Source organism: Diabrotica undecimpunctata, chromosome 6 (assembly GCF_040954645.1).
Source record: "Diabrotica undecimpunctata isolate CICGRU chromosome 6, icDiaUnde3, whole genome shotgun sequence".
In the NCBI taxonomy this organism is placed as follows: domain Eukaryota; kingdom Metazoa; phylum Arthropoda; class Insecta; order Coleoptera; family Chrysomelidae; genus Diabrotica; species Diabrotica undecimpunctata.
In genome coordinates, this window is record NC_092808.1 from 58039192 (window position 1) to 58066827 (window position 27636).

Sequence of the window (27636 nt, forward strand, 5' to 3'; positions counted from 1 at the left end):
GTGGCCTGCATTTAAACATATTTTTACTGACGGCTCTAAAATTCAAAATAAAACGGATTGTGCAATATATCACTGGAATTCTGATTACAAAAAATCATGTCGATTACCCAATGAAGCTTCAATATATACTGCCGAACTATCAGCTTTATTTCTTGCGTTAAAATATATAGCCTCTATTGGTATGAATAATTATATCATTTTGACTGATTGTAGAAGCATTATGGACAAACTCACTTCTATCAAAACCACAAAAAACCTAAACCATATTGAGATGGAAATAAAGAAGTTACATTATAATATTATTTCCGCAGGTAGCTCGATTATTATTTGTTGGGTAAAAGGACACTCTGGAATATTAGGAAATGAAGAAGTCGACAAATTAGCTAAATCTGCAGCTTTAACCAAACATAATATAAACAACATACTTTTCCAGTAGCAGACATAGATAATATCAGTAGAAACAACTGCAAACAAAGATGGTAACGTTTATACAACCAAAGTACAACTGGAATAAACTTTAGAGCTTGCCAACCACTAATACCCAGTGAGAGATGGTTCAAATATGAGACAAATAGGTTATTTATAAAAACAATAAACAGAATAAGATCAAACCACGCACTCACTCCTGCATACAAACACAGCATAGGTATTACTGATAACCCATATTGCTTCTGTGGTAAAGTGGGAGATCTGCAGCACTTTATATTGGAGTGTGGACAGTACAAATAAAGTATCAAAATGATGTATGATGTATTAGTATAAACTAGTTGAGCTAAATCGTTCATTGCCTGTCAATTTAAATACAATTATTTTTTCAAATAATAAGCAGATATTAAAATGTATCTACGAATACATAACATCCTGTAAATTTAAATTATAAGTAGTTTTAGGTATTCAAATTAAAAATTGTAAATATGTCAAAAATTGAATGTGTATACGAACATATTACTTCCTGTAAATTTATATTATAAATAGGTTTAGGTATAAAATCAAAAATTGTAACTACCACAAATAGTCTGGCTAATTGGCTATGCCAAAGCCATTACACAATAAAAAAAAACTGAAGAGAACTGAAAATTAATAATTTTCGACCGTAAGCTCCAGTATAAATATACATTTGAAAACTCCAGGGGCACAAATCTATGATTGATTTTATAGTTACTAATAGAAAAATCAACCCAAAGCAGATTCTAGATATCCATACTTTAAAATAAGCAGACGCAGGGACTGAACACACACTAGTACTATCAAAAATAAGAATGAAAATAGCACCAAAACATTTTATACAGGAAATCACCGAGGAAAGATTCGATGTAGAATCACTGTGGAACAACTCTACAAGAGAAATGTACCAAAGGGGGCTAGCACAGAAGATACAGCTGAAACAAATAGACGACATCGAACATAATCAATGGATTTTTTTTTTAATAACTACTTTCTTTTAAAATGAAATTTAACAAAAATTTTACAGTAGGTTTCTACATTCCCAAGAATTGTTTTAAAGGTCAAAATTGGAAAAATGGACAATTAATTGTATTTATTTTGTCGTTTACGATGTTCTGTCAAGCAAACTTTTTGCTTAAAATGTAACCTACGATGCACATACGATGTTTTGTCCATATCGATGGCTTTTTGACAGAACATCGTAAGCGTCAATAAAGTATATTGTTAATATTAAGTTACCTCAAAAGTTATTCAATAATAAACAAAACCGAAAATTCAGAAATTTTATTTTATAGAATACTATTAATAATGTGCATTTCTATTTCTTCTTCGTCTGTTTCTGCTAAGGCATCTGGTACATCTGTTCTCGCTTTTAAAGTTTTATACTCATTCGAGAATCTTTCGGGAATTACACGATTTTCGCAGAGCTATAGAATTTTGACCTCTTGCGTTTTATTTCTTGATGTGCCTAAAAACTGTAGTAACAATAGTATTCTTCTTCTTCTTCAGTGCCTTATCCGGTCCGGATGTTGGCGATCATCAAGGCTATCATGGTTTTGTTGACTGCTCTGCGAAACAGCTCCGCTGAGGTCATCCCAAACCATTGTCGGAGATTTTTCAACCACGAGATACGACGGCGTCCCGGTCCTCTTCTGCCAAATACTTTACCCTGCATAACAAGTTGAAGAATTCGATATTTTTCTTCACGTGGCCGAGGTACTCAAGCTTGCGTTGTTTAATTAAATTAAGCACTTCTTTTTCTTTTGTCATGCGCTGTAGGACCTCAACGTTGGTGACATGGTCCACATAAGATATTTTTAGTATCCTTCTGTATATCCACATCTCGAAGGCTTCGATTCGTTTTTCAGTGGCTTGCGTCAGTGTCCAGGCTTCAACTCCATACAGTAACACTGGAAGAACGTAGCACCTCACTATTCGCATCTTGGTTCCCAAACTGAGATCACTGCAGCACAGCAAGGATCTCAACTTAATAAATGTAGACCGTGCCATTTCAATTCTGGATCTAATCTCTTGAGCGTAGTCCCATTGTACGTTGAGGGTAGTTCCGAGGTAAGTGAATCTGTCGACTTTCTGGATCTCTTCGCTACCTGCCATTAGTGCCCCGGGATCTAAATTTGTACGGCTGACAACCATGAATTTAGTTTTCTTAATATTAAGGTTCAGTCCGTATGTTACGCTCACAGTTCGCACTCGGTCTAGTAAGGCCTGCATCGCCTAACAATAGTATTACAAGTTAAAAATAACCACTTTATAAGTCTTACCTTTGGCTATTGGTCTGCTAGAAATCGGCAGAATGTGCGCATCAGCGGAATCGCAATACGAATATCTTATTTTTATATCGTCTTCTTCTCCTTTCTTTAAATATGCTACTCTTATTTTGCTAATTTAGAAGGCGCGACCATCACTCCTCTTATTAATACTTTTAGGTAAATTATGCGATGCCGTTGTCTTCCAATCTTCAAATTCTAAATTTTTGATAACAATGACTTTAAACGGCCTTGGGTGAATTCTTGCATTTGCAATTAATGTTGGCCATTCGGAAGATCCCATACAATACGTTTGCAAATGAATCGTTCTATAGAAGTATGCACTGAGTCTATAGGCATATAAGTGTGGCCAGGAAAGGAAAAAGAAATGATATTTTAATGTTACATATATTTTTTAATGATCCTAAGAATGTATGTAACATGCCTAACATGGCTCTATTTTTATTTTGACCAGCACAACTGTCACAATACAAAGCCACTGTTTTGACATATTTCCTCTCATTAATTTCTTTGAAGTAATTAAAAATAACTGTACTTATTTCATTACTACCACGATTACCATCTGTTTCACCCCAGAGGTAGCAAAAAGCCTTTGGTCACCTTTGCTTCCACTTTCATAGACAGTTTCGTTGTATATGGCATATTTACGAGAATAATACAACAATAAGTTGTCTCCGTGATGGGCGTTTAAAACTTTTTGAAGATCAAAACTAACACATAAATAACTAGTATCTTGCTTTGAAAGTGTTTGATCCGAAAGAAATTGTGATTTTCATTCATCTTTATCTTTCAAATTGTTGTCATGTTTTGCTATTTCTTCTATTGTAAACGTAATATCTTTATCCTTTTTTGACTCACACATGCTACATTTGTCCTTCTTTGGTAATAGAAAACCAACATTGAATTCCTAATAAAAAACGAAACGAAATACTTTTAAGGAAAAAGTTTTTCTTTGCAGATTATGGTTTTCTTGCTGATCCTTTACGAAAATTCTATATATATAAAAAAACATTTCCTAACTCAGTAGGTAAATATTTTCTAGATGTACTTGCTCTGCAGTAATGAGAGGGTACTGCTGGTAACTGCTTTATAAATTCGTGAACATAATTTTTATCCAGAGTTTTAGTTTTGTGAGCAGGATCATGTCTGCCTCTTTCATCCTTTTTAGCAAATATTTCGGCAATTACATTATCTTTGGTGTATCTTACTGTCATTTGCGATATGCACAATGTTTTTAAAAGGAACTGTTGGCATACTGCGACTTTTGTTTAATCTCATTCAATAAAATATTTAAATGTTCGATTTCTTCTTGATTCAGTGCCTGGTCGCCTTCTTTTAATTGTTTTTTCTTTCATACGCAGTAAAAGATAATCCCTTTGTTTTTGATAGCTACCCAACTCGCAGTAAAAATCTTATGACGTTGTTCAATGAAATTTTTGGCACATGAGTTTTGACAAGCTTTGTTTTTGCATGGGTTTTCCTAAACAGATTTTGTGGCACCAAACACCTTTTCAGCAGACTTGACATGTTTTTTATTGTTATTTTTTTTACATCAGCATCGCCTACCTTATCTGAAAATTTAGCAGAAATGTGATTAGAATCAGAGCTTGAAAAGAAAAAAATCAGAGTCCTTGTTTGTCTTGGAAAGAATAATCGAAGTCAAACCTTTTAATTTTTTTTATTTCTGGGAATTATTGCCAAAAGGCAGAAATGTTTCCGAATCAGAACTCGAATAATTTATCAAACGTCTTTGTTTGGTGTTTTTATAATTTTTTTGATCTTGATTTAGATCAATTTAATTCAAATGGTAGATATCAGATTTTTCAGATAGAGAATTATCATAATCATTTTTATCAGATTTTATTTCAGAAACGATGACGTTAATACTGTCCTCTACAAGAATAATCGGAATGTTAGCAATGTCAACCAACTCTTCTAAATCCAATGGATTACTAGGAGTATATGTGTTATCAAGATGATTAGAAATATTTAAAACAGGGCAATCAGTCTCGATGTTTTCAATAATGGCAAATTTATCATTGTTTTCTAAAGCTTTTGGAACACTGTTCTTTTCAGCATTCTCCAATGCCATTAGGATTTTTTAATCTCTTGAAGAATAAGCCATACTTAATCTACAAAAGTTTTGTACAATAACAATCAATAAAATAATAATTATTAAGCATTTAACTCACCAAAATAATAAAAAATGGCACACAAATAATCTTGTAAATAATCACCATAACAATAATAACGATTAATTTGTAAAGTTTTATGTTGATACACTTTATACACGTGGTTATTACCTACTACTAACCGTTTTATTTTGGCGAGAACTATTATCAGCAATCCAGAGTCGGGTATCGTAAACGCCTTCCACTCCATCGTATTCGACACAAATTCATGTCGCATAAGATATTTTGTAGGGATCAACTGGTGCTTACGATAATTTTCGGTTACAATTTCTTAGGACGGCTTACCGAATAAGCGCTTACGATACAAAATAAAACATTATTGTTCTACATCAAGTACGTTTAGCTTACGATGTTTTATGAGGACTGATGTAGAACAACACCAACAATCGTATGAGACCAAAAAAGCATTTTATACTTTATTGTCGCTTACGATGTTCTTCATTACTTACGATTCTTCACTACTTACTATTCACTGCTTACGATTCATTGATATAAATGTGAGCTGGGCTTTGCGTAAAACGCAAAGTCATACTGAACAAAAGAAACAACCACAATACACCATGGTTGAGAAAAGAAGAAGAAGAAAAGAAAGAAGAAAAAGAAGAAGAAATCATTGTTTAAGTAAGGAACTATCAATAAATCATTATTATTAACCGTTTTAAGTCCACTGCTGAATATACCATTCCGTAAAAATTAGATCGCATCCGATCTTAAGCACCTCAAGATAATAAGACAATAATACAAGAAAACATAATTATATAATAAGATAAAAATCGCTTGTAAAGCTTCTAGTACGATACATCTATTGACTATCTATCTCAAAATAGTCGTAAATTGTATGTATGTTCCATTTACCATAATATGTGCCTTACATAATATTCAAATCCTAATGGAATCACCAAGATTTTTCCGAAAAATTGTCAAGATGGCTTTGTAAAAATACAATTTTTAGGCTTATGTTGTAACCTAGTGAAGTTTTTCAATAGTTGGTGGACATGGTAATGTACTTCAAAGAAAATCTTTAATACTTTAAATTGTTGTGACAAGGTACACACCCACCATCACTTCAAAAATCCTGTAGACACTATTTTTATTAAAACAGAATATCTTAGCAGGTCTCGTTTAAAGCAAGTTTTTTTGTACGGTTCTGACGATAAGAACTGTAAAACCTTTTTGGATATTCCCATATCTCATATCAAATCAGTAAGCTGTTTTCTAGGTGTCATTGGGTCCCTCTCTCGATCATCGGAGAAGGTATGTGTTAAAGAAATAGTGTTTCCTATGACCATGCTACATTTAAAGTAGAGTTGTTGTATTTTCGTAAGGTAGATAAACTTGACAACTAACCAGAAGTTAGTTACTGGCAGGAGACAACTAACTAGAAATTTTAAAACCAGTATGTCTACCAATAAGACAACTCAAAATTCTCAATATTCTCAAGATTCTTGAGCTTGCCATGCGAGAAACTTAACCTGTTAATACGCAGCAGGACAATAACAAGTTGCACAATAGTCTGTTAACGAACTCGCGTGTACCACACAAGAGTGTAGCGGAACAAACCCACTTAGCAGACCACCGATACCAAAAATAAACTCATCTAAGAAACTTACTGTTACAAATTGTGAATGTTCGAGTCCTACCTAATTATATCACAAAAGCCCACACATTGGAATATTTGCATATACTGATTTACTGCGCAGCAACAGAAATTACTAATGTTACGCCTGCTAATGCCTATTAAGATCAGAATACGAAGGGGTACCAACATTGGAAGGACTGGACTTGAATAGCACTCTGGGTAAAACGTCTGCTAAGGAATATTGAATTACTGCGTAGGGATATTGGACAAATGACAAAATACATACGAGGAGTATAAAGTAGAAAAATCAATAAGAGAGCTAAAGAAATATTGTCTAACAGTCTTAGACACTTACGACATGATCCAAAAACCAACACACAGTGGAAAATAAAAATAAATTATACCCAAGCCAAGAAGAAATTTAGTAGTTTTGGGGAAATTAGCTTTCAACGATAGCTACTCATAACACCAATGCTGGATGGGTTGAAGACATAACGAACAACTGTCAGCATTACAACAATATTCCTTACAAAAACCTTTACCACTAAAGAGATCTTAAATACTATCAAAGAGCTTCATAACTAAAAATCTCCTGGACCAGACGGAGTTTAAAACTTCTGGTTAAAGAAGTTTTGGAATGTTCATGAGTGCCTATCAATTTTGAATATTTATGTTATCTCTAACACTCAGAAAATACCATCATTTCTTACACAAGTGAATCTCTAATACCGAAGGAGCAAAATTATACCCAAGATTCAGTCAAGTACCGCCCAATTACTTGTCTTCCAACTTTGTATAAATTGGTCACATCCTGTGTAGCTCGGCGTATCTACCAATACTGTGAAAAGATGCACTAAGGGTTCCATGGGTTGCAGAAATCAACTTATTATTGACTATTATCGGTCCTTGATTCAGTGCCGCATAAATGGCATATAGATATATTGAAAATATATAAAGTCGATAATAATATAGCGACCTTTCATGACCACTTTGGTTCTGTTCAATGAAAACCGAACTTCTGAGTATGTGCGAAGAGTAAGACTAAAGAGGTCATATCTTAGAGCTAAATTGGTCATATCTTTGTAGCTAAAATTGATTTAAGGCATTAAATACGTACGCCTGTTCGGCGCTTAACTACTCATTTGGTATTATAGAGTGATCAAAAATGGATATAGAGAGTCTCAAGCGGAGAGTAAAAAAAACTTCTCACAAAGGCGCAAAAACACCATCCACGCAGTGCAGTAGAGAGAACAACATTACGGCAATATCAAGGGAGAAGAGGATTTATAAACATAGGTGAGCAGTTAGATAAAAGGATGCCATTTTAAGAACTCACCTGAGATGTAGGCTAAGACATCTACTTTACATCCAGTAATTTGCGCAGTAGATAATACAACGCCGCTGAGACTAAGGGAACAAGAAATGCGCATAAATTACCTACCTAAGCAAGAAAAAATGCACACCTCAATGAGTAAACCCCTGCATGGGCGACATCTCAATGAGATGTCGCCCATGTCGCCCATTTGACAGTTAACATTTGACAAGACAACTATTGGTTGTCAACAGGAAAAATGTTTTTCGAGACTAAGGGTTTTCTACTTGTCATTCTACTAAAATTACTCATTTCACTAAAAATTACCTGAAATATATTGTTAAAGACTTTCAAGTCCAAAATGACAAATGCCGATATGGATCCCAAGCCCAAGAAACCATCTAACATCTTACAGGGGGCTGCTTAGTCAGAAAGATTATCCTCCAAGAACTACCTGAAAAACTGGGATTTCTTCAAACCGACCATCTGCTTTATTACCAATACGTTCCTGAGGGAATGCTAGAAAAGGACAACTAAAAGCTATAATTTTTAGTAGTAGCAAGTTTCTAATACCCCAACAAAGTTGTGTCAAGACGAGATGCCCGAGGGAGTTAGACCTTTGACACTTCGTCCTGTCACCACTCCGAGACGGTCGGCGTCCAACTAAAAACCCCTTCTCTGTCACTCCACACGTCAGGATGGATGGACTGGTTAGGGCAGAACATCTCTCCTGATGCTCTACTATCACCCGATTCCCATTCTTTCTTTCACACATTCATTGGGAAAACCACACTCACACGAACCACCAAAGACTTTCAACCCCCCGCCTTAGCGAGACGGAAATCTCTCTCATGTTGTCTATCCTCCATTTGCTTCTATTTCGGCCTACGACAGTTCGAACCCCACCGAGCTACTACTCGCTTGTTTTAAAATTCTTTTGCAAGTTTACTCTCCTCTCTTTATTTTGAAGAGAGCAGCTCCCTGATAAATTTGTGGATCCTTGTTCACCACTACTCATCCGTACAACTAAAAGCTACATAGGGACCGCACTGTTGTAACGGGATTTAATTAAGCATCCAGAAATCAGATCTAAGTAACCCAATTCAATTTAAAAATTTAAAATCCTTGTAATAATGACATGTTTGTTTATGACATTGAAAATATCGGTGTAACTAGAACACGCGCTGACCTAGTGAAATTTGCAATGTAATCCTTTTTTATTAGCCTTTTCTATATTAGTTTTTTTTCCATTTTTCACATATCACTAACAATAGTAAAGTAGTATGTTAAATTTTTTTTTAATTTTTTAATTTTTCTATTAGTATACACACTACCATAATTTTTTTTCGACAGATACCATGCAACTCGTGCGCTATCTATCTAAAAACTAAATTATTTATCAGTATTTGTGTGGTATGGTACCTCAATTTAATAAATATTGGTGTAATTTACACATACATATATTAATATAGTTCACCTGGTTCGAAATATGTTCTTATTATATAAAATTTTATTATTGCAATAACTTTACGTGGTACGGAAAGTCACCAAGATAAAATAAAAGCATGAATTAAAATATAAACATATATATATATATATTATATATATATATATATATATATATATATATATATATATATATATATATATATATATATATATATATATAATGAACCAGAAGTATTTGCTGACAACGTAAGGAAGTAAACGTTAAATATTGGGTTTGCAGCAATAAAAAATAAAACGTGTACTCTTTTGAATCTTTATTCCAAGCTTTCGGACATTGGTTATGTCCTTCATCAGGGAGCTACAAATGTGATGAATAAATTGTTGGCGTTGGTATAATTAATTAAAAAATTCACTACTTACAAACTAAAAGAGGTTGTATCAACGAAGATGTATTATAATGTTGATAAAATTTATCACAGTCTCTCATCTTTTTTAATATACAAAACCTATTTTTATGTTTAAAAATTTAAAAAATTACTGTACATCCAAAAACACTTAATTATTCTAAATACATAAATGATATTATTCTGACAAAACTCTTTTAAATGTCAATTGATAAATTATTGTTTGTGTTATTTATTTATTTATTATTATTATTATTTTGTCACTTTATTATATATATATATATATATATATATATATATATATATATATATATATATATTATATATATATATATATATATATATATATATATATATATATATATATATATAAAGTAAAGTGACTACTGTTAACAAATATGTTAAGGTAGATATTATAATGTGAATAGACTTAGAAATCTAGTGTATCATCACTGTATTACAAATCTAAACTTAATGTGCATAATTTTTGTGCATTGGATTTAAAAATGAATGAGTCAGAAGGTGGAGTTTTCGCTGAAGAATTTGCTTCTGTCATTTCATAAATAAACATTTTTTTTTAACAATCTAAGTTTTTTATACTGTAAATTTTTTATTTTTTCTTGATACTTTTGAATTTTAGTTCTTATTTGATTTAAAATATGTTCAAAAAAACAGGCTAACTCCTTTTTTATATTTCTTACTGAGTATGTAAATAAGCTAACTTCTTTTATGGCGCAAAAAAAGTTTAAGGTCAAACAAAGTTATTTTTGATTAATTATTATTAACACCAAGCATTACAAGAAAGAATTAAGATTTAGTAATTAACCGTAAGTATAATTATTCATGAACTGAACGGTTTTATGTTTATACTGAAAAATTTGCCTAAATGGAGTTGGCTGTTTTGCAGATTAAGCCATTGATTATCCTCTTTTTTTTATAATTAAAGATTTAAAATGAAATTTACTTAAACCATTACATATAGTTTTTACAGACCGACAATAATTCTAATATTTCATTACCAAATGTTTATTAAGACCTTTAATAATTTAGGCTTTGTAGAGAGTTTGCCAATATTATTCATAAATTAGATTACAATGTATATTTAAATATTTAGTTACTAGGTATATCAAATTCAGTTTTGTATACTATACATAATATAAATCGATGACCATATTTACAATACTGACATAAAGAAAAAGAACTGTCATACTTTAACCTCCGCCTATATTATAAGTAATGTAGTGCACCCCCTACAATCTACTTCCTGTTTTAAATTAAATGTATGTTTTTGTCTGTCGATTGTGTTCTGTTTGCCTCTTTAAAATTCTTAAAAATTTATTTTTATTTTTTACTATCTAACATCACAATATTATTTTCTCTCTTCCAAAAAAGACCAAGATCTGATGTTTATTTACTTAATAAATATATCTTGAATCGTTTGCTCATCTAAACTAACATCAAAAACTTGTATCTTATTCTACCTTGTTACTATAATGCCTGTTCAAGATTAATTATTTAAATAAATATTACAAGTTTTTAAAATCTATCTCTACAATACATATAAATAACTTTTAATAATATAACACAACACTTTATTTTCAACAAACAATTTACATCAATAACTACATTCCTAACTTAGTTGTTAATATTACTCTTTCCTTAAAAAAACGGGTGTGGCAGTCCGGTGGGACTGTCGGTAGAAGTTACACTTCTATACATGCATTTGCCGTTACAAATTTATTTGGGAGTAAATCTGCACAATCATTACATATGTAATGCTATAGGTAAGACATAGCAGAAAGAGAAACAGAATTAATAACAACTTACTAACAATTAGTAAACAACATTTGACCTGTAATAGGAGTATAGTAAATGAAGGATTGAATCAAGATTGTGATGAAAATGTATATTTTTATTTTCATATATGTATGAAAGGAGTTGAATGCAAAAATTTTTTTACACATACTCTGCAGTAAAATTCATTGTTTATTTTGTTATTAATATAAAAATACAATACAATACACTGCAACATAATTCAATATAATAATACCAGGTTGGCTGCCACAATGGTACGTAAAAAAATGATCCCTCTGGCCGTTATGTTTTTTGTGCACAATTCGATATAAACATATAAATACTTTTAAGTTTTGATCATATTATTCAGTAAACCATACGTTTTTTTGCAAATTTTGAAGAGAAGCCACATGTGCTACTCGCGGCCCTAAAACAAAGATGTAGTTCTAATGGCCGCGTGAAGCCAATGCGGCTGCTTGGTACAAGGTCGAATATTCAGACATGTAAACGACACTAAATGGGAGGGATAACTGTATATTTCGATAGTTGCAATAAATTTGTCAGTCAGAGTCAGTAGTAATTATATGCTTATCAGTGCAATATCGTTTGTTTACTGTATCGAGTGAATATGAGACGAGAAGAACTACGAGAAGGAGCTAAACCGGTTAGAATCTTTATGGCAGGTAATAAATTCACTATATTTTATAAGTGGGAAAAGTATTCTAATATTATTGTATTTTAGGAGGCCCTCTCTGATGAAGATGAGCAGGAAATAGTTGAGGATAATTGTTCTTCTGATGAATATATTCCTGATAGCAGTGGTGAATCATCAGACGAAGAAATTTCTACAAAAAAACGTCTAAAAGTTGCCACTTCAGAACCTATAAATTTGGACAGAAATGAATTAGAAATCGAAGACGAGAATGTGGGGGACACATTGATGGAAACAATTGAATATGTAATACAAAATAATACTACAGACAGCAACAATGATGACAGCGACCAAAATAAAAATAAGGAGCCTGATGGAGATCTGGTTTGGGATATTGTGACAGGTCGAAATTTGAAACAGTTTGTTTTTAGAGAGCCAACGTGCGGTATTGATATTCAGTTATATGGGGATTATTACAACAGAACCCCATACGATTTTTACACTTTATTCTTCTCGAATGAAATTATAAATTTAATGGTCATCGAAACTAATAGATATGCTTCCCAATGTAAAGAGAAGGAAAACGCACCAAAAGCAAGGATTCAAAATTGGTATAATACAGAAGCCAGTGAGATGAAAAAATTTATTGGTATTCTCTTCTGGATGGGTTTAGTTCAGTGTTCCACACTGGAGTGTTATTGGTCTCAAAACACATTATACCAAAATTCTATACGTTCAATAATGCCAAGAAACCGGTTTCAAATATTGTTGAGGATGTGGCATTTTCACAACAATGAAGAGATAACGGATGAAAGATTGCAAAAAATATCACCTCTCATGAATGAACTTCTGAAAAATTTTCAAAAATATTACACTCCAAAAGAGTCTTTTTGTATCGACGAAACTATAGTTCCTTTTAGAGGACGTTTAAATTTTAAGCAATTTATTAAAAATAAGAGACACAAGTTCGGCATCAAACTGTATAAACTATGTGTTGAAAAGGGTTATACCTACAACTTAACAGTTTATTGTGGACAAGATAAAGTAGAAGGTCAATCGTCTTCTGAAAATATAGTTCTTACACTGGCAAAAGATTTATTGAACAAAGGACGCACTATTTATACCGATAATTACTACACCAGTATTTCTTTAGCTCATTCATTATTAGAAAAAGAAACTCATCTGGTGGGAACACTGAGAGCTAATCGAAAATTTAATCCAAAAGATATTATACAAAAGCAACTCAAAAAAAGTGAGACAGTAGCTGCTGAAAGTAATACTGGAATAGTAATTCAAAAATGGAAGGACAAACGTGATGTTTTGACATTGAGCACAAAACATACTTCAGAGCTTCTACAAGTTTCCTCTGGGCGCAAGCAAACGGAAAAACCGTCCACTGTTGTTGATTACAATAATCATAAAGCTTTTATTGACCTCTCCGATCAGATGAAAGCGTATGCTACTTCTTTAAGACGAGGCGTGAAGTGGTATAGGAAATTAGCTGTCGAACTTCTTATTGGAACATCATTAGTCAAAGCTTTTGTACTACATCAACAGGTTACGAACGACAAGATGACCATTACTAAATTTAAGGAACTTGTCACGATGGAATTACTTCAAATACAAAATACGGAGCATTATCGTCGTAATGAACCTCCATTGCCGCAGCATGTGTTAGAAGATGTTGGTCGAAATGGAAGACGCAGATGCGTTGAGTGCTATAAAAATCTGAGTGGAGCTGGTGGCCGAACACAAGCCCAAAAAAATTCGCCATTCACAAAATTTAGATGCAATGTTTGTCAAAAAAGTTATTGCTTATCTTGTTTCTTTGCAGTTCATCAGAGTACTAAATAAATGTATTTTTTCGATTCAATTTATTGTATTTTTTAATATTAATATTCTTTTTTATCTTTGTAGTACAATTTCTTAATAAATAAATAATAAAATGTGTGTTTCTTTGCATAAGTTTTTATTTCTATAAATAATAATATTCTTAACAAAGCTGTTTTATTTTTGTATAGTTTTACAGCCATGTGAAGCCACATGTTATTCTCAATTATATAGGCCAAATTCATTTTCTTGTTCTTACAGCCATTGTACACATGTTCCATAAACATTTCACGGCGTTGAATAGCATATGCGGCTTCACACAGCTGTAACGTATCTGCCTGTCCGAGGTGCACGACTGGCTTCACACGGCCAGAAAGTCAAATTTGCTGTGATGCCGCAGTGGCATCTCATGGCAGCGAAGGTGATACAATACAAATTAAAATGTAATATTCATAAGTATTTAAAAATGACAATAATATACATAAAAAAATACACTACAATACAGTGCAACATAATTCAATATAATAATACAATACAAATTAAAATGCAATATTCATAAGTATTTAAAAATGACAAGAATATACATAACTTTTCTACTTACGCATATTTATGTTCAATTTACCATGTAATAATATTATTAAAAAAGTCCTCCCGACTGGGAATCGAACCCCGGTCTCCCACGTGACAGGCGGGGATACTGACTACTATACTACCGAGGACATGACACAAACGAATTTCAAAATTGACAGTTCTGGGTCATACAGTGATTTATTGAGATTATTATTTTGAAATACAAAAGACTAATATAATTATGAACATTTAATAAATAATACAAAACATATCACATAAATAATAATATTAATAAATATTTTATTATATATATATATATATATATATATATATAATATTATATGTATATATATAATATATATATATATATATATATATATATATATATATATATATATATATATATATATATATATATATTTATATAATAAATATATATACAAAAGGAACATTTTTTATATTCCAGAGAGGAAGAGAGAGAAAATATATCTTCTCTCTCTCTCTTACTCATTATCTTACATATGTAATGATTTCACACATTCACTCCCATACAAATTTCCAACGTAGAGCGCGGGTATAGAAGTATAACTTCAAAAATTTTTCCGATAGTCTTTAATTAGTTCAGTAAAGTCGATGATCACCTGTCTCCAGCTAACCATAACGGAGTTTTACACTGTTTTCTCAAACATTTAATAATAATCCTTGTATCTGCATGTAATTAAGATTTATTTAATTTGTTGCTTGGAATTATTAATTTAATTAAATGAAATTTAACATTAAAGGTACCAGGCAGCACCCTAATACGGGTAATTGTATATCAGCATTTAGTTTGCCATGTACCGTTGACGTGAGGATGCGAAACAGGTCGTCGATCGTAGAAAAAAATTAGTAGTCTTATTCTTATTTCCAATTATTTTTAAAGTTACTAAGAAGTAAGTCTTATTCCTATTTCTCGTTACCTAAATTAAAATGGCAACACAGGCAACATATTCAAGGTTCCACAATTATTTGTCCCTGAATATTATTGCTATAACACAGAGTTATATATAGAGTTACACAAAAAATTAAATAATTTTATAAATAAATAAAAAATAAAATAAATAAATAAAATTTTATAAATAAATTTATTTTAATAAAATACACTATATGGATGAATTATATAAAAATATTTACAGTATACAATTTTTTACAGTACTTAAACATACGATGAAACTTAATATTATTGAGATTCATGTGGAAATTTATTGAGAAATTTCAGTTTTGCTTTTATTTTCCATTATCTTATTTTTCTTGCTAGAAATGTTTACTGTTATAAGGCTCGTAGTACCTATTATCCCTAATATAAACAAAGTTGCAAGTTGGTAATACATTCCTACATATTCAGCAGTAACAAAATTAATAACTGATGCAATACCAACAAAAAATTGTAAGATCGAAAAAGCTGTTCCAGAATTTTCAGAATAAATTGTTCCTATTAAGCTAAATATAACATTTACGTATATGCAATCTCCAAGCCCTAAGAGAAATGAACAAAACATGGCAAGAACTGCATTACTTTCTATCATAGCTTTGTCAGTCGTATCTCCAAATGGAGAATTATTTGGAAGATTAATGAAAATTAATATAAAACTTAAGCTATGCAAAGAACATGCAATTCCTGTCAAGACATTTCGACCTAAGGCAACCACTTTTTTGCGAAAAATAGTTACTATGCTGCCTCCAAATATTTCTCCGATACCTACAAATATTCCGGATAAGCCAACCAATTGCTTAGGGTTGGGAAGGTTCTGCGTAAAACCTAGTGCAGAGGAGTAAATTCCATTCATAAATCCATAAAATATTCCTCCATACATAAAAATGATGCCTAATAGTAACATATTTTTGGTAATAGATAACTTAAGTGCTTCTAAAAACGACTGTACTGCTCCAGAATCACTAATATCTTTACTCTTTTCCTCCTTTTGATGTTTAGGAAGAAATAAAAACACTATTAACCCTATTGCACTAACTCCTGCGAATATTGCTAACACTAATATACGAGTATGTTTGTTTATTTCACTGTGTCCACTAAATCCACACATAACAATTATATTTCCGGTTATCATATTAAAACTCGCAATGATCGTGAATATAGCAGTATTTCTATTTATGCTATTTTCTGAAGAATTTAGAGACACATAATTACCTACTGCTGCTCCTAATAAAGCTGAACCAAAGCCTGCTAAACCACAAAACACATACAAAATCCACACTTTTTCTAGCAAGAATTGTAATATGAACAAAACATTTAACAGAGCACCTAAGCACAAAGTCAGTTTTAAACCAAAACTGTGAATCACTGATGGCACTGCCCAAGTGAACACAGAAAAAAAAGCGCTACTTATGGCCTGGCTATAATACCCATTTTCCTCAAACGACGTGTCCTTCTTTATACTATCAATGATAGTTTTTTGAATATTGCCCATTGTTTGTGCTCCTGTATATAGTAATAAAATTGCTATACTTAGCAATATGATATTTGTTAAACTTTTATCCATTTTGTTAACTTTAAACACTATACCTATTTGATTCACAATGAATGATCTTTTATATTAAACAATTTCATATTTTTTATTGTACCTCACTTTTTTATTTTAAAATTAACGTTAAGTTTAAAAGTATTTTAGTACAGGAAAATTAGAGTCTATTACAAATAATGCTAGTAAAACTGTTTCAATTTTTTTGCTTAGGATTTATAAATAGTTTTATGGAGACAAAAGAAACTATACTAAGCGAGTAAAATGGATCGTAATATAATATATGGGAGAAAAAAGTAGGAGATGAAAGTGGAAATGGAAATAACTGTGAAACTCAAAATAGAAATATAAAATTTTTGACACATCAAAACAAACTGTGAAACGTTGAGAACCATATAAATAATATTGTCCTGAAGCTATTTTCTTGTGGCATTTTAAATTAATTACTATTTAAATGGGAATAAGCTACAATTAAAGGATAAAATACGTTTATTGACGTTTCAATTTCCATTTCGGAAATCGTTCTCGAAATACAAACATTAGTAAATTAAATAAATTTTGTTTTTTGTTACTTAGTGAAAAATTCTTCTAATAATTTAATTTTATCTGACTCATCTATATTGACAATTCAGACATACATTATACATTTTAAAGTAGACGACTTTAAAATGATATTGCCAATATTGTTGAGTTGCGTTCCTGGGACGACTTTACTTATAAGATAGTTCATTCGATTACCTGAAATCAACTTTAACTTGAGAATATCCGTCAGAAAAGATCATAACATGTAATTCGTCTTTAAAAAGACAAATACATGCCATGATGACAGTAAAATTCTCCTGTTAGTGATTCCATAGTAAATTATGAGGGAAAAACCAGGAAAAAACCTCATAATACTATCCCGACATGGTAAGTATTTGATCGTGCATTTAGTTTACCCTCAATAAACACCAAATTCCAATTTTATATGTTTGTTATTTAAAAAACATAAATGATGTATTCTCTATATGTTACTGACTTACCAATACTGGTATTTTCCTTTTAATAACTTCCTCTTTCAATATGGGTAACCAGATCCTACTACATTCTGCCGAGGAATTCGCGACACAATTGGTCTCATTTAGCATAATTAGAGCCGCTTCTTTGATTTTTCTCTTTTTACCATCCGTTTCTTTTAGGACTATATTTGAATCATTCCATTGAACCCTATGTTCATTATCCCATGCGTGTTTACATATTTGAGATCTATCAAATTCTCTATTTTTAATATAGGATTGATGTTCACTTATTCTAACATTTAATGGCCTTGATGTTTCACCTAAATAAAACTGATCGCATTCACAAGGTATTTTATAAATAAATTCCTTGTCCTTTCTTGTTCATTGTTAGGTTTGGTTTTGGACAAAATAGATCTCAACGTGTTTGTTGTTTTGAATGTTGTTGAAATGTTGAATTTATTTCCTATCCTTTTAAGCTTTTCCGATAATCCTTTTATGTATGGTATTGCTATTTTCCTCGTAATATTCCTTGTATATGCTGTAGGATCTCGTTCTAAGTTGTTTTGTTCTATTCGATCGATTGTTGAAAATTCCTTATTTATAAACGATAAAGGATAATCATTTTTTAATAAAACAGATGTTAACAAATGTTTTTCCTCCAAGAACGAATTTTCGTTAGAACAAGTAATTTTGGCTCTATCGTATAAGGATTTAATGATTCCCTTTTTAATATTAATATTGTGATTTGACTTGAAATTTAAATATCTGTTGGTGTGTGTTGGTTTTCTATATACCTGAGTTTCGTATCCAGTACCGTTCTTAGAGATTAAAACATCCAGAAAAGGTAATGTGTTATTATATTCCTTTTCCATGGTAAATGTTATTGTCTCTTCTTTATAGTTTATATCATTTGGGAATGTGTCCAACAACTCTGATCCATGAGGCCATATTGAGAATACATCATCTACATATCTCCACCATACTGAGGGTTTTAAATTTGTTTAGAAATAATATTTGTTTCAAAATCTTCCATAAATATATCGGCTAATATTGGAGATAAACTAAAGCCCATTGGGACGTGTACAAACTCATCACTATATAGCCCCCCATAAAATTATTAGACCCTCGGAGATATAGTAAGCTGATCACCGGCATCCTTTGGAGATTGGTAAACTCATCACCGCAGATAGGTAAACTCATCACCGGGATTTTTGCCTGGTTTCTAATGCGAAAGATTACCTGTTATACTTCTCGTTTATGTGATAATTTAATAAATTCAGAAATTATTTTAAGAAAGTTGCTTTAAAATTTAACTGAGATATTAATATGTCTCACGGTGTGGCCTATTAGACGTATCTGCCACTCTAAATGGTTTTGAGATCTAAAAATTTAGTTACATAGGATTTCGATAATGAACTTTAAAATGAAAATATTTGTCAACATGTGCTATTTTTGTTTATATCGGAAGTAGTCCCAACTTCGCTATTTAATTTTCATTGCATTTTTATATTTCTCATTGAATTCTCGAGATAATTTGTTAAGCATACATTCGGTCTAAGTCTTACTGTTTTGGCGTTATTTGACTATCTTAAAAAATCTTGAAAATAATAGATGATTTTGGACAGGAAGTAAATAAGAAATGTCTAAAAAATGGGAAAAGCTAAAAACTTGAGTGTGCTATTATTTCATTGAAGTCGAAGGAAACTTAATTTTTTATACGTGCAAAGCTTTACATTTTATGGCATCATTGGCTAAAATTTTTAAATTTGAAGTAATCAGCAATGCATTTATTGTGACAGAATGCATCAAAATGCTTAAGTACAGTTTCCTGTACTTTATCTTTCAATGACTTGTACAAAGATCTCACAATTAGAGTGCTTTTAAAAGCAATTTTTTACATTTTTTGGTTAGTTTTCGCCATTATTTGTAGGAGTCAGATGAGTTGTTCATTTCATTTTATAAACATCATGACAACTAACCTCAATTAGTGTAAGATACAAAATAATTTTTATTCTGTAATTTGTACTAATTTTGTTTATTGTAGCACCCTGATGATGCAGATAAAGATTTGCGAAAGCTTGGTAGACTAAAAAGAGTACTTCTTTGTCCTATCTTCAGCTGCACACCCAAATAGTTATGTTTTGTAGTCTAACTGATCAGCGTTGACTACAAGCGTTTATCGCTTTTTTAGTATATATATATATATATATATATATATATATATATATATATATATATATATATATATATATATATAAGGAGTCCGAAGTCGGTACCATATGGAAAAATTTTTTATTTTTAATTTTATGAAAAAAAATTTATTCTCTAGTTCTGAATGATCTAGAACTTCAATCATCAGAATCAGATATTAGTATTCTTCAGTCATTTACGCGGTTCGTTAAACAACATGAATTTTATTAAGACTTGAGAATATCCACAATTCATTTTTTTGACAAACCGCGTATACAACTAAAATAATTTAATATCTGATCATTGTATTCTAGGTTTTAGATCATTCAAAACTTTTTATGTAACATAATTATTTTATATAACAAAATTCATAAAACTAAAAATAAAAAGGTTTCACATATGGTGCCGACTTAATTGGAAACCCTGTATATATATATATAACAATGTGACTAACAATTTAATTAGAAATCTTAAAATGTAATATCAGAAAAGGTAATCTACAGCAACAAAGTAATATTATGCCTTGCCTACAGGAAACATCTTATACAGTTAACTTAAATGACTTAATTCTGATTTTTTTCTGTTTGATTAGGATGATTCGCGAAAACCAGTGCGAAACAACTAAACAAAAACGGTATAAAATTTCTACTCACCAGTTGTATGTCATTTAGCCTTACACCCTTTCGTCGCACAAGTCCACAAAAGGCAATTCGATTTTTTTAGAGTCTTTCGCAATTGAAATTTGAAATTATTGATAACCATTATTTTTTGTCGCGTTGGCTCAGGACGTAATCAATTAGCAGTTCACTATCCATGTTGAAGAAACAAGGGCAAATGAAGAGAAATTTTTCTTTTCGCATGATTTTAGGTAGCTATCAATAGAATTTTGTGGAATTCCCAAATAAAAACCAATAAATTGCAGTTGCATTTAAGACATTTGGATTTGGATTATTCTGTGAAATTACCAAAAACTAGCCGTTTGCTGGGATTTTATGGTCTATACCTGATCCGGGGTGCAGGTAGACCAGTGATCAGTTTACCAATCTCTTAGGGTCTATTTTGAAAACCCTACTTTTATGGCGGTGATGAGTTTGTACTATGTACGAGGGTATTTATGGTAATTGGTGATGAGTTTACGTGTACCCGCCCATTGCTAGTCCAAAACTTTGTTTATAGAATTCATTATTTAGTTGAAAATATATATTATCAGTACATAATGTTATTAACTCCATTATAGCTGATATATTTAGTCTTGTTCTAGTTGCCCATGTATCATCACTATCTAATTTTGTCTTGACTATATTTAAAGTCTTATCTAATGGCACATTCGTAAATAAACTATTTATGTCAAAACTTACTAAAGTATTATTTGAATTAAATTCAATATTTGATAATTTATTTAAAAAATGTTGTGTATTTTTTATAAATGTGTCATTTTTATTTGCAATTGGTTTTAAAATATTTAATAAAAATTTTGATAGTTCACTACAAGGAGAATTCATGGTACTACAAATGGGTCTAAGTGGTATATTCGTTTTATGAACTTTCGGTACTCCATAAAAATGAGGGGTCTTACTGTAATGAGGTGTAATTAATCTTCTCTGATAACTGGGTAAACAATCTTTTAACTTGAATAAAGTTCTATATATTTTGTTTTCCAAAGGTTTTGTTGGATCCTTTGTTAATTTTGTTATTATTTGTTATTATATAATTTTTATAAATTAAATAAATTATATTAAATTTATTTAATTTACTAATGTTTGTATTTTGAGAACGATTTCTGAAGTCGAAATTGAAACGTCAATAAACGTATTTTAACCTTTAATTGTGGCTTACTCCCATTTAAATAGTAAGCATATAAATAATTAAGTAATTAATAAACCCATATTAAAAGCGAATTAATAATTTTAATAATTCCAAAGGATTATAAGATAATTAAAAATATGTTGAAACATTTTAATGATATGAGACAATACAAGCGGAATTAGAAAGCAAAAACCGTTCTCAAGTATAAAATCAAATTCTAATACGTCGTATCGTATAAAAACAAATTATCAAACAAAATTTCACTTTAAATTAGCAATAGTTAGCTGAAGTGGAAAGGAAAGGAGAAGGAGATGAGAAATCTTCTGACTTCATGTCTTTTTTATATAGATGTCACCGGTAAGGTATGTATATGGGTATATTATGTTACAATAATACATGATAGCATTCCTGATCGGTTCGAGTCTTCACAATTCTCTCTAATGAGTAGTAAACCACAAAATATATAACCATGTATACACGCACACACGTACATACACACACACACACATATATATATATATATATATATATATATATATATATATATATATATATATATATATATATATATATATATATATATATATATATATTCATATACAGATCCTGACCCCCCGGAGGGAGTATTGTAGTCATCGTGGTGTCGTGTATTGTTCTTCTCCAAAGATCTCTGCCTCTAGTCATTTCTTTTAATTCATGCATAGGTCTTTTGCATATTCTAGTAATTTGATCGATCCATCTTGTTGCCGACTTTCCTTGTGAACTTCGGCATTCTACCTTTCCTTAAATAATAAGTCTTTTCATGTTTTCTGTGTCTGCTTTCATAACATGTCCAAAATATTTTAATTGTTCGAGATGCACTTTGCTGGATAGCCGTTTGCTGACTTTTAGCTCATTTAAAAGTAAAATCTCTGGTCGGTCCACGCAATTCATAACATTTTCCTTGAACAGAACATTTCAGTGGCGTCTATCTTTCTTCTGTCCGCTTTCCGTAGGGTCTAAGATTCAGATTTGTATTGGGAACACTAAGCAGTTGATCAACCTCATTTTTAGAGTTCGTGAAATTTGAGAGTCCTTTGAGAGGCGACTTTTGCTAGATCACATCCACGTTTTATTTCTTCCTGCAGTGTCCCTACGTTTGTGATCAATGAGATCAGATTTAAATATGAGCTCACAACCTCAAACCGGCCAATCGTGGTTATGTGTGGATGATTGTTATGCAGTCTATGCACTATCATGATCTTTGTCTTTGGTATGTTTAACTCCAGACCAAATATTTGACTTTCATTTTTAACCAGTCGTATCAGATCAATTCTTCAGTCGTATCAAACTCTTCTGGACTATTTGCAAGAAGGGCGGTGTCGTCTTCAAAACTTAAGTTGTTTATTTTTCGGCCATTTATGGAGATGCCCTTTTATTATCCTTCAAGCGCCTCTTCTTATAATATGCTCCCCATATATATTAAATAATTGTGAAGATAGTGTACATCCTTGTCTTACACCCTGTTCTAAATGGAATTTGTTTAAGAGTGTGTAAAGCACTTTAACAGTTTTAGTAGAGTGTTCGTACAGTTCAGTTATAAGCAAAATTAAGTGCTGTGGTACGCCCACTTTTTTCAGTATCTACCATAAGTGATGCTATTTGACCCTTTTCAACGCTTTACGACAATCTATAAAACAAATGTAAAATATTGAATTCCCTAGATTTTTCTATTATATGCGTTATTTTTAAAAGATGGCTGCCTTTTTTATGTATTGTCGTTAATATAGATGTTTTTCAGTCGTCAGGCCATTGCTTGGCATGCCATATTTTGTAACAGAGCAAGTAAAGCAATTCTATTCCGGTTTCTTCTGTAGCTTTTAGCATTTCTGCTGTTATCATATCTGAACCCGGTGCTTTGTTGTACTTAAGGTTACTGATTGCCAGTCTTATTTCATTCTCGAGTATGTTAGGTTCTTCTTTGATTTCTTCAGGAGTTTGGTGAACAAGTTCCTGGCGTTGATCATCTTTATATAAATCCTGGCAAAATAATTTCCATGTCTCTGCTATATCTTCTCTGTTGGTTCTCAGGATTCCCGTGTGGTCTTCAAAGGCCCAAGTTCTGGCTTTTAAGTCTCTTTCTATGTGTCGTCTTTTTCTAAATAGATATCTTGGCTGATTGTTTTGATTGTGGCTCTCAATTTCTTTGTATATATTGTGATAATATTGTTGTTTATCAGCCCTGCGTGTGCGTTTTATTTCTGTGTTGACATTTCTTAAACTGGCTTTTCCCCCTTTCATTGTACATGTACACCACGACAAAGATTTCTTCTATTCTCAGTTATTTTAAGGGTTCTATCTGTTATCCAAAATTTTGCTTTACTGGAATATTTACCTTTGGGCGATTACTTATTGTTGTTAGACGATGTTTAATAGTCTCCCATATTTCTTGTGATGTACTCATACAACAGAGGGCATACATTATTGCACTTATTGGAGAAGATCGTTCTTTTTCTTAGTTCTATCCTCGCCGTCTCTCTCCGTTTGATAGGCGCTTTAAGTTTAAGCTTTACTTTAGCTACGATGAGAGTATGATCTGATCCACATGTCGCCCCTGAGTATGATCTGACTGTTTGAATTGATGATCTGCAACATATATTTGTGAGGATGTAGTCAATTCAATTTCTAGACCTATTTCCAGGACTTTTCCAAGTATAAAGTCGACATACATGGTGTTTAAATCGAGTATTCATAACAGAATAGTTATTAGTGATAGCAAACTCGATTAAGCGGTCTCCTATTTCATTTTTTTGACCTATGACAAACTTTTCCCAACAACTGCGAAAGAGGTCACTAGGAGGCACCCAGAAACCGTGCTGGAAACGAGCTAGATGGACAACAAAAAAGCCTTTTTCTAAATTAAGACACCCGTCCCAAAAACATGGATCGCTCACAATCCCCGCCTGATAGAAAGGCATCCCCTAGCCCCTATGGTTGTAGTGAGAGGAAACTGCACTGCAACATCTATAATACACTGCCCCCATAGACGACGGAAACAGCAACTATGAGATATTCAAGGAGCTACATATGGACGACGACATCAATGAAGGGAACTTCAAACGTCCCAAAAATAAGAAGAAAAGGACGAAAGACCGAGCGGAGGGAAACCGCAAAATAGAACCGACAACAACGGACGACGACACCCCAAAAAGACAAACGAGTAAAAGGCTAAGACAAAGGAGGAGCGAGGACGAAAAGTCCGAACTACAAGCCCTAAGAACGTTGGTCAAGGAGAAGGACGCCGAAATAGCAACTCTACGAAAAAAGATAGAAGAACTGCAAGACACAATGGTTGCCTCACAGAGGTCTATCATTGAACATATGGACAAAAAGTTCAATCAATTAAACCCAAAGAAATCTGAAGATAACCTGGAAAACCAGTCACAAAAGAAGAAAAACGAAGATAACCCGGAAAAACAGGCCGAGAAAAAGAAAGCAGAGGATAACCTGAAAACTCAGGCAAACAAGAAAACAAAAGCCACGGGTGCAATCCCCAAGAAGTCCCAACCAGAAGATAAAATAAAAGCTACGGGAACAATCCCAAAAAAACCACAAGCAGAAGACAAACAAAAAGAAAAACCAAAATCAAGAAAAGAAGATTTCCACTCACCCTTCCTAAACAGCAGCAGGAAGGTGATGCGCAGGTCGATCGACGCCCTCCGTCTCCAGCAAAAATGAGAACAGAAGAAGTACCCAAGAAAACTTGGGTACAAAAACCACCTGTAATAAAATTACAGAGTGTCAGATACACTGGCGCAATACTTAACATTGCCCAAAAACAACATATTATCACGGCAAAACAAATTGTCAAGAAGCGGCAGAGAGACACTCATACAGGCAAAAAGCCCCTTAAGACTATCGTAAGATGGTCAAAATCATCGAAAATTTCAACGAGAACACCCCAATTCAGTGGATAGCGTTTCCACTCGAAGAGGATATAAAGCCAAGGATGGTGCTGAGAGGGCTACCTGCCACAACGGACACAATAGAGATGTTCGAGGCCATAAAAGAAGAATACAACGTCGAAGTCGTGTCGATCAAGAACATGACTTTAAGGAAGAGTGATAGAAGACATCTGCCCATGTTCGTAATGACGGTGGAGAGGGAGGACACCGAAAGACTAAAACGCATCACCAACCTGATGCATATAAAAGTCATAATAGAAGACCTTCGAAAGGCAACGGAGCCCACACAGTGTTTCAACTGCCAGGGCTACTACCACGCACAGAGAGCGTGCTTAAAAGCACCTCGTTGTGTAAGATGCGGAGAAGAGCATCAAAGCAGAAGCTGCCAAATATCTAAAGAACAAAATTCAAAATGCGCGAATTGTCAAGGAAAACACCCCGCAAATTTCAGAGGATGTCCAAGATGTCCAACCTGGGGTCGCCAACAACAGCCCCAACAAAGACAGTAGACAACTACGCAAAGAAGGCCGCAAATCACTCCCGGCGGACCTTCCTACGCTCAAGCAGAAAAAGCGCAAGAAAATGAGAATACTATTCTCATTTCCAGGCAACACCAAGATGGCCTAGTAAACTCTGTAAAAGAGCTACTTACTAGGGTCGTCAACGAGGCAATAGCAGATATAAATCTAGCACTGAACTAGTGCAAGCAAATAGGGGATACTTGAGGATAGGCGCCTGGAACCCAGGAGGCATAAGGACCAACCAGAATATACTGGACGAACTGGTCAACTTATACGAAATGGATGTCGTAGCCATACAAGAAACGAAACTTACAAACAACATAAACATCAAGTACCCAGAATACGACGTCTATAGGAACGACAACTTAGCAAGATCAGGTGGCACAGCAATTCTTGTGAAAAAAGGCATAAGTCATATCAGAATAACAACATCGCAACTAAATACTATGCAAGCAACAACAATGAGAGTACAAATGAGACAAAGAGAAGTCAGAATTACCTCTGCCTACGTGAGACCACAAGATCTACTGATCGATGAAGACCTAAATACGTTCTTAAACGACGAACCCTCAATAATAATAGGAGACCTAAATGCAAGATGCCCTAATTGGAACGACAGAGCTACGAATAGAAATGGAAGACTACTAAACGCATACATCGAAAATAACGAAGACGTTATGGCCCCGAATTACCCAGGAAATGGACTTCCTACACACATAGACATTGTAGTAGCAAAAAACCTAGAACTACAAACAGAACTACAAACGTTAAATGAAGGCACAACCGACCACAATCCCATCGTATTGGAACTAGGAACGTGGGAAGAAGAAAGCATAATCAAAAGAATCAAAACGAAACCAAAGTAGACTAACTTTAAGAGACTCGTGAGCACCGGAATAAACATAGTTCCAGTGATAGACAACCCACGAGAAATAAAGACAGAGTCTTAGAGTCCACACTGGAAGATTCAAGGATATACCACAAACAATAAAAGACTTGATAAGGGAAAAAACAAAGCAAAGCAGATAGCAAGAAGGACAAGAAATCAGGCAGATAAAAACAGAGCAAATAGACTAAACAGAGAGGTCAAAACAGCACTACAACAACACCGTAGTTAAAGCTGAAAAAACCACATAAGAGATATATA

The 27636-nt window shown here is 32.6% G+C and overlaps 3 protein-coding genes across 3 annotated transcripts in view; all 3 read right to left on the reverse strand.

Moving 5' to 3' along the window:
• LOC140442663 (GTP-binding protein Di-Ras2) overlaps positions 1-27636 on the reverse strand; it is a 1562201-nt gene that overhangs the window by 629985 nt on the left and 904580 nt on the right. The gene's annotated exons all lie outside the window — the stretch shown is intronic.
• LOC140444350 (UNC93-like protein MFSD11) lies at positions 15756-16979 on the reverse strand. The gene has a single exon (XM_072536099.1). The coding sequence runs from the start codon at positions 16977-16979 to the stop codon at positions 15756-15758; it is 1224 nt and encodes a 407-aa protein (XP_072392200.1).
• On the reverse strand, positions 23801-24304 carry LOC140444351 (uncharacterized). The gene has a single exon (XM_072536100.1). The coding sequence runs from the start codon at positions 24302-24304 to the stop codon at positions 23801-23803; it is 504 nt and encodes a 167-aa protein (XP_072392201.1).

Coding starts and splice junctions, on each gene's coding strand:
- LOC140444351 (XM_072536100.1), bottom strand. CDS start 24,304: ATGAAAGGGGGAAAAGCCAGTTTAAGAAATGTCAACACAGAAATAAAA.
- LOC140444350 (XM_072536099.1), bottom strand. CDS start 16,979: ATGGGCAATATTCAAAAAACTATCATTGATAGTATAAAGAAGGACACG.